We start from the raw sequence: 14,959 nt of genomic DNA on the forward strand, positions 1-14,959 counted from the left end.
ATAAATAAAAATTAAGATATATACTTAAGCAGTGTTTCCCGCAGGAATTTGCTTAGGTGAGGCGGTGAGCTGTCCGGGGGGGTGGACGGCGGCGGTGGGGGGTGGGGCGCCGTCTGCATCGAGCCTTCAATGCAGACGCCGACGGTGAAGTCGACCTGCTTCTCGCTTCAAAGTATCCATGTATTTTTGACTGTTTTTTTCCCTGCCATTCACTATATGCACGCGAGAAAGCAACAACAAAAAAACTTGTGTTATCGTCAAATAGCCATGCAAGCATATTGAGTTAGTTGTTTTTTATTTATTTATGTTTTTGTTTTTTTTGGAATGTTGGCGAGGCGGTAGCGTGAGTTTGGCGAGGCGGTTGCCTCGCCAAGATAGTGCTGCGGGAAACACTGCTTAAGTTAAGTCGTAAACATTTGTTCCGTAATAATATACGTATATGTACAATGAATGCAAACCCTCTGGCATGAGTCTGTGAAAAGGATTAATAACACAATATATCCAGTAACTGAATATATGTTCAATTGTTGATTTAGAGCTACTTTACAGTGACTACTCTAAAAATATTTAGATCTGAGATTTATACTGTCGTTGGCCCATTGGAATGGGGAAACCTTGGCTTTCACAAAGCACACAGTCGTGTCTTTCTCCAGTATGTTATACAAACATGTCTGAACATGTCCCGATATGAAATAGTTGTAGCCGTCAAGTGATTTCATGGCTTTCATACTCTCTCGTGTGTGTACTGGCCTGGCGTGTTGATAAGGTAGCTGTATATGTCGCCGTATGGAATACTTGGCCAGCATTTCACAGACTCGCTCCATCCCTTCAGGCTTTTGCTGTATGGATCTGGCAATCTGATACCATCAACCATCAACTTATTCTTATAACGATCTTGTGATATGTTATCTAAATAACAAAAATACGTCGACAACTCGTCATTTTCTCTGTTTTCGTCCGCCATTGTGTTCGCCTTTTACCTACCGTTCACTGCAGACCTGATTCAAAAAGCATGGAATGGAGTTAAATGACCTTAACTAATTTAGGAAAACATTAGGCATGTGTTTCAATCCATTCACAATGTGAATCCTGAGTTGAACAAAATATTATTTCATCAAATAATGATTTGTTTAAGTTAAAGAACCAAAGTTCAACTGTGTGTATTGAGGTTAAATTAGCTTGACTAATTCAGGTGTTTCAACCCATTCACAATGCAAATCCCAAGTTAACCAGAATTTTTTGGGGGGTAAATAACATTCTAAGGACTGATTCGCTCAGTAGCGCTTGAATTTATCAATGTAATGATACCTCTTTTTTTTTTTTATTATATCTTTATTGGTTCTCGAGAAAGTATCGTTTACATGACAATAGGCATCATCAAACTAACTTCAACATTTGAAATAAGATTAACATATAGACCATTGCCTTATAACAGTCAAATCAAAAATGTAACTACACTTCTCTGAGGGAGATTTTAAAGTGATTATAAAGAAAAGAAAGTGTGGGAAAAAAAAAAAAAAAAAAGAAAAGAAAAAAAAAAAAGGCGGGGGGGGGGAACAGTAACAAAACAATATAATATAAGATAATTATAAAGCATGGCTATTCTAAGAGAGTGGGTTGCTGAGGGAGTTTAACAAGTTTGGTCTTTAAAAATGAAATCAGGTCTTTTAGGTTTTACATAGTCTACCCAAACCTTCCAACACTGATCAAATTGTTCGGTCCTGTGACTGAGAGAGGCTGTTATTTTTCCCATCTCATAGATGTTGAATGTTATGTTAATCCAGTCGTCTAATGTTGGTTTGTCATGTGATAACCATTTTCTTGTAATGTTTTTCTTACTTGCTGTTAATAAAATGGTCATCAGATATTTGTTTCTTTTTGTGGCGTCTTGAGGAATTATACCTAAATACATAAGCTTGAATTCCAAAGGAATGTTTTGCTTAAAAATGTCTTGTAGAGCACTTTTTATCTCTTTCCAGTAATGTTTTATAATTGGGCAGTCCCAGAAGACATGATAATGGTTTGCATTTTGATTTCTACATTTTCTCCAACATGCAGGAGGATTTCCATCATAGTGACATTTCTGAGCAGGTGTAATAAAGAATCTTACCAAATTTTTCCATCCAAATTCCTGCCATTGTAGTGATTTATTATATGTCCATTGATATCTCCACATTATTGTCCATTCCTCCTCCGTTATTGTCAAATTGCCCTCTCTCTCCCATCTTGTTTTGATATGTTGGGTTGAATTGTTCTTTAGGTCCATAAGGTTTTTATAAATAAGCGAGATAATTTTCCCTGTAATTTTTGATTTATAGGCATTAATAAAAATTTCCATTAAGTTCATCTTTTTGTCAGTGATTGGTTTAATTTTTAAGCTAACAAAATTCCTTAGTTGCAAATATCGATAGAAGTCCTGTTTGTCCAAAGAATATTTTCTTCTGAGTGTTTCGAAATCATTTAAGATGTTGTTGTTCATTATTGTGCACAGAGCAGTGATTCCCTTGGATGTCCACTCCTTAAATCTGGCATCCAGTTTGTTTGGTGTGAAGTCTGAATCATATGCGATCCATTTTATGATTGTCAAGTCGTTCTCAAGTGCATTTTCTTTAACAATAGTTTTCCATGCTCTAAGGGTTGTTTTCATCCATTGGTTATCTATATTGTTTATGAAACCCTGTAGATTTGCATCAGCTAGAATTGCCTGCACAGGAATGGGTGTCACCTTTGTTTCAATAGTTTTCCATTGAGCATTATATGTTGGGTCGCAACAGTGTATCAATGTTCTTGCTTGTGCTGCTAAATAATAATCTCTAAGGGAAGGCAAACCCCAACCTCCCTTCTTCTTTTCCAGTTGCAATACCTTATATCCAATTCTAGGTCTTTTACCTTGCCAAATATATCTTGATAGTAGTTTGTCCCATTCATGAAAAACTTTTGGATTTATTTCAATTGGCAAAGTTTGGAATAAATATAACAATCTGGGCAGTATGTTCATCTTAATCGAGTTAATTCTTGAGCTAAAACTTAGAAAAGGAGTAAGATTCCATCTCGTGATATCTTCTTTAATTCTTTTTTGTATGGGGGCGTAATTATATTCAAATAGTTTTCCAAGGTCCTTTGGTATAGTAATGCCTAGATATTTAAAGTGGTCAGTGTGCCAGGTTAAGGGGTACTTGTTTTGGATTTCCTGAGTTGGAGTATAATTATACGACAGTAACTGAGTTTTGTTAATATTGATTTTGTATCCTGATAGTTGACCAAATTGTTCGAGTAATTGCAGCAAGGCTGGGAGGGAGTAGGTGGGTTGTTCCATATAAATCAATATATCATCTGCATAACAAGCCAATTTATGTTCTCTCCCTTTGATAATTATTCCTTTGATGTCCTTATTTTGTCTTATCGATTGGGCTAGTGGCTCTAAATATAATGCGAAGAGTAATGGTGACCACGCACATCCTTGTCTTGACCCTCTTTCTAAGTTAATTCTGTCTGATAAATATCCATTAACTTTAATCCTCGCTGTGGGATTATTGTATAATGCTTGAATTGTTTTTATTATTGTACTATGTAGTCCAAATCTATGTAAAACCCTGAAGAGGAAATTCCAATCCACTGAATCGAATGCTTTTTCCGCATCTATGCTGATAATAATGGCTTCCAGTTTATTTTTTTGTATGTGATCTATAACATGTAGCGTCCTTCTTATATTGTCCTGTGTTTGACGTTGTCGTATGAAACCAGTTTGATCGTTATGTATTACGGAAGGGAGAAATTCTTCCAATCGTCTGGCCATTATACAAGTAAAAAGTCGGTAATCAATATTTAAAACAGATATCGGTCGGTATGAGCCACAATCCAGTTTGTCTTTGCCCTCTTTATGTATTACTGAGATAATTGCCTCCTTCCAGCTCGGAGGTGTTTGCGCTTTTTTCAAAATCCAATTTAGTGAAGGGAGGAGGATTGGAATTAACTCTTTCTGAAATTCCTTATAAAATTCTGCCGTGTATCCATCCGACCCAGGTGATTTACATGGTCTTAATCTACTTATTGTGTTTTTCAATTCTTTTTCTGTAATGTCTGATGTCATCATTTCATTCTGTTCCTCGTTCATAACAGGCAGCTCTAGTGAGTTCAAATATTCATCAATTTCTTCTATAGTTCCTCCAGAGATTTTTGAGTATAGGGTCTTGTAAAATATTTCAAATGCTTCCTGAATGTCATTTAATTTGTTCTGTAATAATTTTGATTTGGGGTTTCTGATTCTATGGATTGTATTCTCTGCTGTTTTCTTTTTTAGTTTCCATGCTAGGATCCTCATAGATTTTGATCCGCCTTCATAGTGTCTTTGTTTAAGAAACATAAGATTTTTCATAGTTTCCTGTGTTGCCATATCATTTATTTCATTTCTAATTCTCTTTAAGTCTTCCAGTATATCTGGTGTACAATTTTGTTTATGTTTTTGTTCTAGATCTTCCAATCTTTTATGTAATTCCTCTGATCTTTTATTTCTTATTTTTTTTATGTACGATGACATTGCTATAATTTTTCCCCTCAAAACCGCTTTAAGAGTGTCCCATAATATCGGAGGAGATACTTCTCCATTGTCATTGAGATCTAAGAAAGAACCAATTTCCTTCCGTATTTCCTGTTTGAACCACTGGTTATTAAGCAAACCTGAATTTAATTTCCATAAATTATTTCTTTTTTGTAGGCTTAGGTCCACTGTTAGGTATACAGGTGAGTGGTCACTCATGTCTATTGTTCCAATCTCACATCTGTCTATTTTGTCTCTGTCTTTTGTAAATGTCAGAAAATAATCAATTCTAGTGTATACTGAGTGAGTGGCTGAATAATGTGTATAATCCTTTTTACTGGGGTAAAAGTCTCTCCATATGTCTATCAGGCCGACTTCCTTAAATAGTGTATTTATTTTTTTATATTGCTGTTCTTTCTGGTAGGCTTTCTCCCTGGAAGAATCCAACTTTGGTTGCAAACGAATGTTTAAGTCTCCTCCGCAAATCAGAACACCCTGTGTTTCTTTTACCAATATATTAGTTAATTTCTTGAAAAAATCAATATCGCTCCCTGGAGGAGCATATATATTGAATAATGTAACCAGGTTTCCCCCCAAATTGCCTCTCACAAGCACAAACCTGCCTTCTTTATCTGCCAGTTCATATAACTTTTCAAAATGTATCTTATTTGAGATGAGAGTAGCCACTCCCCTTCTATGTCCGGATCTGTATGAGGAGAAGAACAATTGGTTGAAACCCATTCTTCTTAGTTTTTCATGTTCACTTTTGTTCAGGTGGGTTTCTTGTAAGTACACTATGTGGGCCTGTTCCTTTTTCATTTTTGACAGGATTTTGCTTCTTTTAATTGGATTGAGTAGACCATTAACATTAAAAGTAATTATGTTTATCTTACTGTTAGCCATGTCTGGTTGTCTTGTTGATCATTCTTAGATGTCGGATAGCAAAGCTCAACCAATCCACTCTCTGAGCAAATGTAAACAATAACTTAACCGTAAAGAAAAGAAAACAAACTTGAGATTCCAAGGTTGGGGTCCTGAACAAATGACCCTGAACTTGGCTAGGAAAACCATCTAGCCCTGGGGGAAGACCTCCCTTAGAAAAGAGGGGAGGGCCCCCAACTACGCTAAAGCTGTTTCTGTCCATTTTGTGTCCATTCCTCCTCGGTACATTTATTATTTCTCGTCTAGGTTGGGGCTAGGGAATATATACAATATCACAACGAAAATGTCCGTAATACAGAGCAGTCGAACTATCTGAGATACATTGTCCTCACAGTTTATATCTTATTGATTACTTAAGGATTATTTAGCTTACCGCTTATTAATGCATCTCTTCAGAGCTCTTCTTGGAGAGAACTAGTTTCTCTTCTGAACTCACTCAGTCTTTCTCTGATACTCATCTCTCGCTCCTCTCCTCAGGCTCGTCTCGAGCCGATCTTCTTCCAAGCGGTGCGGGATAGCTGCTCAGCCAGGCTCTCCTTTGGCTTGATTAGGGGGACAGGCATAATGATACCTCTTAAAGATATCAAAATTGCCTTTAAACCGACATTAATATTCAATATTAATGCGGGAATAAGGCTCATTGCTCTATTGAATGATGGTGGAGCAGAACAAAGTTTATGCTTGGAACGGGCTTTTGTAGAAAAGCCGGAACCGGAAATTACCAGAAGCTAATAGCATTTTGGCAAGCGGACTTTTGGCGCTAACAAATAAAAGCTTTGGTTTTATGTTAGTCATAATGAGTGGGCCGGATAACGTTAACATAAATGTCCCATCAATGTATGAAATGGTGACTATTTAAAAAATTTTGTATCTTAAGATTGTCACAAAAATCTAAAGAAAAATGCCTCAACGGTGCCACCTAGAAATTTTCAAAGGATCCTTAGCTATTCACTTACTTCATCGTAGAGGCATGAAATTTGTTACAGTTTTAGAACTCAACAAGACGCTCAGAATTTACAATAATGTTATAGTGCAAGTATCACAGGAAGTTGGCCATTTTACATTGAAGGTCGTGATTTGACCTAATTTTTGACGTGTATAGCATTGGTATTTGATCGAACTCGTCCTAGAGATTTTGAGTGAGCGGCTTGAAACTCGGGCAGTCTGATCATAAGGCATGGCCAATTAAAAGTTTTTAAAAACGGTGAGTTTTTGAGCATGCTGAAGGGGCGTTAGCAGGGGTCAAAGTTCACCTATTCGCCACAAAAAATAAAAGTGTTATATCTTCTACACAGAAACACACAGGGACACCAAACTTTCCGTGATTGATCATCACCGGATCGTCTACAATATGCAATGATCAAATGATGTAATAATTTAGGCCACGCCCCCTGACAACAGGAAGTGTCATGTTTTGCTGTAAACGGTCGCTATGTTACCCCTCTGAGCTAATCAACATGAAACTGTGTCCAGAGACAGAAGACATGTTGGTGTGTTGTGGATTCCAGCCCCGAGTGGATTCGATGGAGCAGGGCGGCGTGGCAGCATGGCGAAAGCACCTCAAACGCCGCTGCCATACGTTTGGCTCTGAATTCCACAGTTTTGGGCCGAGCTTCTTAAAACTCACTTGGATGCATCCTTATCCACCCCCCGACAGGAATCCATAACAAACTTTTGTGGGCGTGACCTAATTTCTCTATAGCGCCCCCTAGAATATTTTAAATGATCAGCCACAAGCCATGCTTTAAGCTATTCAATTCAATTAAATTGTATTTATATGGCACCAATTCATGAAACATGTCATCTCAAGACACTTTACAAAGTAAAAATCAATCAGATTATACACATTGGATCATATTATACAGATTCCTATATAAGGGAACCAGTTGATTGCATCAAAGTCTTCACAAGCAGCATTCCCTCCTGAAGAAGCGTAGCGCCACAGGGAGAATCGTCTGCATTGTCCATGGCAGCGGGAAAAAAAACTCCCCATTAACGGGAAGGGAAAAACCTCCAGCAGAACCGGGCTCAGTATGAACGATCATCTGCCTCGATCGACTGGGGGTTACAGAAGACAGAGCAGAGACACAACAAGACAGACAAAAAAGCAGAAAAGCACACATTGATCCAGTAATCTGTTCTACGTTAGATGGTAGTAGCGGGTGATCTGTCTTCCCTGGATGATGCCACAGCTAACAGAACGCCAGACCAGGTGTACTTACTTTTAAGAAAAAAGAGAGAGAACAAAAAGTTAAAAGCTGTAATGACAACAGTGATGCAAAACTGGAAAACAGTAGACTGGAGAACAGTAGAACTAGGTAGAGTGAGAAATATAGGCCTTGAGGTCCTCCAGTAGCCTAAGCCTATAGCAGCATAACTATAAAGGTAGCTCAGGGTAACATGAGCCACTCTAACTATAAGCTTTGTCAAAAAGGAAGATCTCAAGAGCCAGCTTCTAGTGGAGCAGTTCAAGTATTTTGGGGTCATGTTCACGAATGAGGGGAAGATGGAGCGGGAGATTGACAGGCAGATTGGTGCGGCGTCTGCTGTGAAGCGGGCGCTGTACCGGTCCGTTGTGGTGAAGAGAGAGCTGAGCCAAAAGGCCAAGCTCTCGATTTACCGGTCGATCTACGTTCCTACCCTCCTTTATGGTCACAAGCTTTGGGTCATGACCGAAAGAACGAGATCCCTGATACAAGCGGCCGAAATGAGTTTTCTCCGTAGTGTGTCTTGGCTCTTCCTTAGGATAGGGTGAGGAGCTCAGTCATCCGGGGAGGACTCAGAGTAGAGCCGCTGCTCCTTCACGTCGAAAGGAGCCAGTTGAGGTGGCTCGGGCATCTGGTCAGGATGCCTCCTGGACGCCTCCCTGGTGAGGTGTTCCGGGCACGTCCCACCAGCAGGAGGCCCAAGGGAAGACCCAGGACACGCTGGAAAGACTGTTTCTAGGCTGGCCTGGGAACGCCTTGGGATTCCCCTGGAGGAGCTGGCCCAAGTGGCTGGGGAGAGGGACGTCTGGGCCTCCCTACTGAAGTTGCTACCCCCGTGACCCGACCCCGGATAAGCGGAAGATGATGGATGGATGGATGGAAAAAGGAAAGTTTTAGGATTAGTTTGAAAAGTAGACAGGGTGTCTGCGTCACAGACCAAAACTGGGAGTTGGTTTCACTGGAGAGGAGCATGATAGCTGAAGGATCTGCCTACCATTCTGGTTTTACAGACTTTAGGAACCACCTGCAGACCTGCATTCTTAGAGTGAAGTGGTCTGTTAGAAATTACGAAAGTTTGTACACAACATACACATGTGGAATATTGCTAACGTGTTACTTTAGCAATATTCCAATTGCTAAAATGTTACTTTTACATTATTACTTTTGGGTGTGTATCCACCAATTTAACTGTCAAACTTTCATAAAAGCTGTCTTATTGCAAGAAACGAAACCCTTAAATACATGAAATAATTAACTTTAAATAACTAAAAAGGTTTTGTTAACTTTTCACATGAAGCTGGATTAACAGCTAGTAAGATACCTTTGATTAAATTTGTATACTAGTGTTTAAACCAGGGGTGTCAAACGTACGGCCTGCGGGCCGGATATGGCCCGCCGAACGCTTTAGTCCGGCCCGGTGGCCAAATGCATTATCATTATTCAATGGCTGTGTCTCCTCGGTGCATCGACCGATCTGCACCAGATTTTTTGTGAGTCGTGGGGGAGCGCTGCAGAAGGCACTCGTGTGCATCGCCCGGTGGACAGGCGGGGAAAATGTGTGACAGCTTCCGTGATGGCTGGCGGCCAGCGATGCGCGAACCCCCGCGGTGGCCAATAGGCCAGAGCGGCGCTTGGCTGCGAGGGCCGATAGACGCCGCTTGCAGCTTTAATTAGGCCCGAGCATCAAAGCCCTATTGTATTTGTAGTGTTAATTTTTATTAGGCCCGAGCAGCGAAGCGCTGCGAAGGCCTATTGTATCTGTAGTGTTATTAGGCCCGAGCAGCGAAGCCCTATTGTATCTGTAGTGTTCATTATTATTATTATTATTATTATTATTATTATTATTATTATGCCCCCCTAAAGAGGGGCCTTTTTGGGGGCTTTCTCATTCTCAAAAACTCACCAACCTTTGCAGATGCATGGTGACTATTTAAAAATGTTGCATTTTAAGGTCGTCACAAAAATCTAAAGAAAAATGCCTCAACGGCGCCATCTAGAAATTTTCAAAGGACCCTTTGCTATTCACTTCATCGTAGAGACGTGAAATTTGTTAAAGTTGCAGAGCTCAACAAGACGCTCAGAATTTACAATTAACATCATAGTGCAAGTATCACAGGAAGTTGGCCATTTTAGACTGAAAGTCTGATTTTGACCTCAATTTTGACATTTACAGCATTGGTATATGATCGAACTACTCCGAGATTTCGACTTGAAACTCGGTCAGTCTGATCATAAGGCATGGCCAATTAAAATGTATCAAAACGGTGAGTTTTTGAGCATGGTAAAGGGGCGATAGCAGAGGTCAAAGTTCACCTATTCGCCACAAAAAGCATACTGCAATTAACTTAAATACCTGCCGTATCAAATATGATACACACATTTTAACACAGTTTAACTGTGATATAAAAAATATTTTTCTGGGTAATAGGGTAATGTCTCAAAACATAAAGCATTAATCTAAAAAAGTGAATAAAAATTTTACAAAAAGGAAAGTCCCAAGTGCCAGCTTCTAGTGGAGAAGTTCAAGTATCTTGGGGTCTTGTTCAGGAATGCCTTCGTGTGTATTGGACAGGCGGGGAAAATGTGTGACAGCTTCTGCAGTGGCCTGCGGCCGGCGGTGCGCGAACCCCTGCGATGGCCAATAGGCCGGAGCGGAGCACAATAAATATTTAAAAAGAATTGTAAAATATTTTTCTGGAGCTTGACTCAAAGCAAAACAATGTTTATAATTATTAGTAAACATTTGTATACTCTATGTTTATCTTGTTTTTAAGTATTTGATATTTACAATAAAATGCATAATTTATTTTTTAGACTAGTTCCATATGAGAGGTTGCAAGAAATCTTGTAACTTTACTGAATTTGCATCTTAAGAAGATTGGGTTTGACAGACACCAACTGTCTCCTCAATCCAGTGCACACAATACCACAACAGACCTCCTCACGCTCTACAGTACATCAAGAAAACTAAATAAACTAAAACAAGTTCACAAGTGCACAGGAAATGAATTTAATCCATATTTGTGTGTCAGTGTGTCTAAGCACTCTCCAGAACGGAAAGGAAAAACCTCCAGCAGAGCTGGGCTCAGTATAAATGATGATCTGCCTCGATCGACTGGGGGTTACAGAAGACAGAGCAGAGACACAACAAGACAGACAAAAAAGCACAAAAGCACACATTGATCCAGTAATCTGTTCTACGTTAGATGGTAGTAGCGGATGATCTGTCTTCCCTGGATGATGCCACAGCTAACAGAATGTAGTCGTCTGCATTGTCCATGGCTTTGCAGCAATCCCTCATACTGAGCAAGCATGAAGCGACAGCGGGGGAAAAAAACTCCCCATTTACGGGAAGGAAAAACCTCCAGCAGAACCGGGCTCAGTATGAACGGTCATCTGACTCGATCGACTGGGGGTTAAAAAAGACAGAGAAGAGACACAACACAGCTGTTTAGAGCATTGAGCTTGGGTCCCAGATGTTCTGAGTTCAACTCCCACAGACTGCCACTCTGGGTCCCTGAGCAAGACTCTTAACCCCTGATTGCTCCCCAGGCGCCGCACAGTGGCAGCCCACTGCTCCCCAAGGGGATGGGTTAAGATACAGAAGGGAATTTCTCCATTGTGAGATCAATAAAGTTCAATAAAGTTCAATTATTATAAGTATAGAGGTAGCTCACGGTAACATGAGCCACTCTAACTATAAGCTTTGTCAAAAAGGAAAGTTTTAAGCTTAGTCCTAAAAGTAGACAGAATGTCTGCATCACGGACCAAAACTGGGAGTTGGTTCTACAGGAGAGGAGCCCGATGGCTAAAGGATCTGCCTCCCATTCTCCTTTTAGAGACTCTAGGAACCACCAGCAGACCTGCAGTCTGAGAGCAAAGTGCTCTGTTAGGAACATAAGGGGTAATCAGAGCTCTGATATATGATGGAGCTTGATTATTAAGGGCTTTATGCGTCAGTAGAAGAATTTTAAATTCTATTTTTGATTTAACAGTAAGCCAGTGAAGGAAGACTAAAAATGGAGAAATATGATCCCTCTTGTTGATTTTCATCAGAACTCATTCTGCAGCATTTTGGATGAGTTGAAGACTTTAAACTGCATTTTGTGGACTTCCTTAAAGTAGTAAAGAATTACAATAGTCCAGCCTTGAAGTAACAAATGCATGGACTAGTTTTTGAGCATTGCTCCTGGACAGAATGTTTCTAATTTAGAAGGTGAAATAAGGAAACTCTGCTATTTTTGACCAAGACAGGTAATTGAAATCCAATATTAAAAAGGTTTCCAGAGATTTTTTACTTTATTAGCAGAGGTCACATGTGGAATATTGCTAAAGTAATACTTTAGCAATATTTCCAATTGATAAAGTGTTACTGTTACAGTATTTCTTTTGGGTGTTTATCCACCAATTTAACTGTCAAATGTTCATAAAAGCTGTCTAAATGCAAGAAACGAAACCCTTAAACACATGAAATAACAATTAACTTTAAAGAACTAAAAAGGTTTTGTTAACTTTTGACATAAAGCTGGATTAACAGCTAGTAAGATACCTTTGATTAAATTAGTATACTAATGTTTAAACCAGGGGTGTCAAACATACGGCCCGCGGGCCGAATCCGGCCCGCTGAACGCTTTAGTCCGGTCCGGTGGCCCAATGCATTTTCATTATTCAACGGCTGTATCTCCTCCCTGCAACTTCTGCGGTGGCTGGCGACCGGCAGTGCGTGAACCCCCAATAGGCCAGAGCGGCGCTTGGCTACGAAGGCCGATCATCACCGCTTGCGGTTTTAATTTGATTTCTCATTGTCCTACAGCAAGTTGTAGTTGTAATTTTATCAATTATTGCCTGTTTAAAGTTTGTTCTGTTTTTTTTAGTTAATAAATATGTTCATTGTCAGTATACTGATATCTGTTTATTTCTATACATGCAATGGTGACTAATACAAGGTTTAACGTGCAAACATTACAAACATGTTAAAGAAAGTTGAGTAAAAGGAAAACATTTATTCTTAAACAGTGCACCAGCAACAGCAAGAACTACTTTTTGTGAGGATTGTCAAGAAGAATCTGTTCAATAAATTGGGGAAAGCTTCCCAAGGACAAAACTTAAGACAGAGTTGGTGGATCAAGAGCACCTATGTACATACGTGTACCAGGTATGGACTTAAAATGTAGAATACTCTGTGTCAGGACACTTCCAAACCAGAGTCAATGTCAGAAGTGCCTTTTTGAGGCTAAACACAAAATAACCAGAGCTGTTGACCTCTGGTCGACAGTACTGCATTGCAAAAAAATGTATTCATTATATATGAAAACGTACATGGAAAGCAACATTAAAAATCTAAATAAACAACAAATGTAACAAAACAGAAAAAGCAGTGCAAGCATTTAATTAAACTAGGAGATTATTTCACAAGTGCACATTGATGGAAAAAGGCTTCTTTTAAAAATGTTGCCAACTTTGAACAGTGCTTCTAATGGCTTTCATTCTAGGGCTCCACAGTTCCTAGCGATGCAAGGGAGAACCTCCCATGCAGATAAATACTGCAAACATTGAAAATGGAAACATGAGCTTGTTGTTTGCTAATTATTTGGTTGCTACGACTTCCAGAAGGTGTATGTTTTGTTTGTGTCACGTGAACATATTTATTATGTTGAGCACACCTTTATGTCAAGTGTCACCCTTAAACACATTGACTCTGGTGCCAAACTGCACACAAATCTTTTAACACTTGTATCAAACCTCTGCTTAAGAAGAACCTCTAAAAGCATTTGATTTAAAATCCCCAAGCAATAAAAGCCTACAACCAAGGATGATTTTTAAGGGAGTAAACATATTTGAAATGAGCAGCATTATTTCTGAAGAACTTACATTTTCCTTTTCAGCACATACAGATGGGGGGGGGGGCGCCTTCTTAAATTTCTTCTGAAATTTTCCAGTTGAACATATAGTGCAACCAACAAGTCTATGGATTAAACAGTTTGACCAGTACTTAATGCTATGGTGAGATTTCTGAAAGTTTCTGGTAAAAAAAATATGATTATATAAAATCTAAAATAAATAATAAAATTAGAGTATCCCAATGCTGCAACTCTCTTCTATTCCATGTGGAGGCAAACCCACGGCAAACCCACTTTAAACATAATGCCGACACCTAATGTACGTGTCTTATCGATTAATTTTTACATAGCTAAACAGTGTTTCCCGCAGGAATTTGCTTATGCGAGGCGGACCGACTCGCCGAGCGGGGGGGGGGGGGGGGGGGGGGGGGGGGGGGGGGGTGTTGGACGACACGTTTTCCGCGGACAGACTCGCGGAGCGGGGGTATCCATCTGTTTTTTCCATGCCATTCACGCACGCGCGAAAGCGCGTGTTAACGTCACTTTTTTTTTTTTTTTTTTTTTTTTTTTTGGAATGTTGGCGTGGCGGTAGCGTGAGTTTGGCGTGGCGGCCGCCACGCCAAGATAGCGCTGCGGGAAACCCTGCTAAAAATTGCATACCTCTGCGATTTGGAAATTCCATTTTTTTTAATTGTGATTATATTGCAAATGCGATTAATTGTTAATCCCTACTGCTTGGTATGGATTTGTATTGGATTGGGGTATTAACATTGTGATAAGCCTATAAAGTATGGCATGTCTGCTAGGTTTTAGCAACCCAAAGATCTTCATTACTGTAAAAAAAAATCTGATTTAGTAGCAGATGAAATTGTATAAAAAATGAAACCTTCAAAGCCAAACCAAGCCAACTTTACAAAGTACTTTAAAATGAGTAGGCACTTACCAAAGAGCTGAACAAAAAGAATGAATAAAATAAATAAAAGGCATAGCATTATGGCCCAAACCTGCTTGTGCAGCTCATCTAAATGTAATTGTTTAAAAAAATAAATAAAACTAACAAATTGTACGTGTTTGTTTCCCTTGTTTCAGACAAATGAGTTGGTAATGAGTTTATATGACGACGAAAATCTCATTTTACAAGATGACCAAACCCTCAGAGCTGCTGGAGTTGGTAAGAACTTGCAATTACTGTCCCTTATGAGTGCCTTATTTTTAATTTCTACCCTCTGCACTAAGTGAATTGTTTTGCTGTATTATCTAAAGCAAAACACCATCAACTAGTGCTCATCTTTCTGCCTAAAATTTATAAAGGGAAAAGATATTTTCTCATTGCATTAAAGTTCTTTCAATATTTATTTGTATTTCTGAATTTAGAAGTATAATTAAGTAACAATACAATTTAAGGTACTTCATATGAACAGAACAGGAAAAGA

The 14,959-nt window shown here is 39.3% G+C and overlaps 1 protein-coding gene across 2 annotated transcripts in view; it reads left to right on the top strand.

Moving 5' to 3' along the window:
* c7h2orf76 (chromosome 7 C2orf76 homolog) overlaps positions 1 to 14,959 on the top strand; it is a 60,109-nt gene that overhangs the window by 32,678 nt on the left and 12,472 nt on the right. For both annotated transcript variants that reach the window (XM_036138763.1, XM_036138762.1), the window contains one exon: positions 14,616 to 14,697. In XM_036138763.1, the coding sequence (XP_035994656.1) occupies positions 14,616 to 14,697 (82 nt within the window). The remainder of the gene's footprint in view (positions 1 to 14,615; positions 14,698 to 14,959) is intronic.

Source organism: Fundulus heteroclitus, chromosome 7 (assembly GCF_011125445.2).
Source record: "Fundulus heteroclitus isolate FHET01 chromosome 7, MU-UCD_Fhet_4.1, whole genome shotgun sequence".
Classification (NCBI taxonomy): Eukaryota; Metazoa; Chordata; class Actinopteri; order Cyprinodontiformes; family Fundulidae; genus Fundulus; species Fundulus heteroclitus.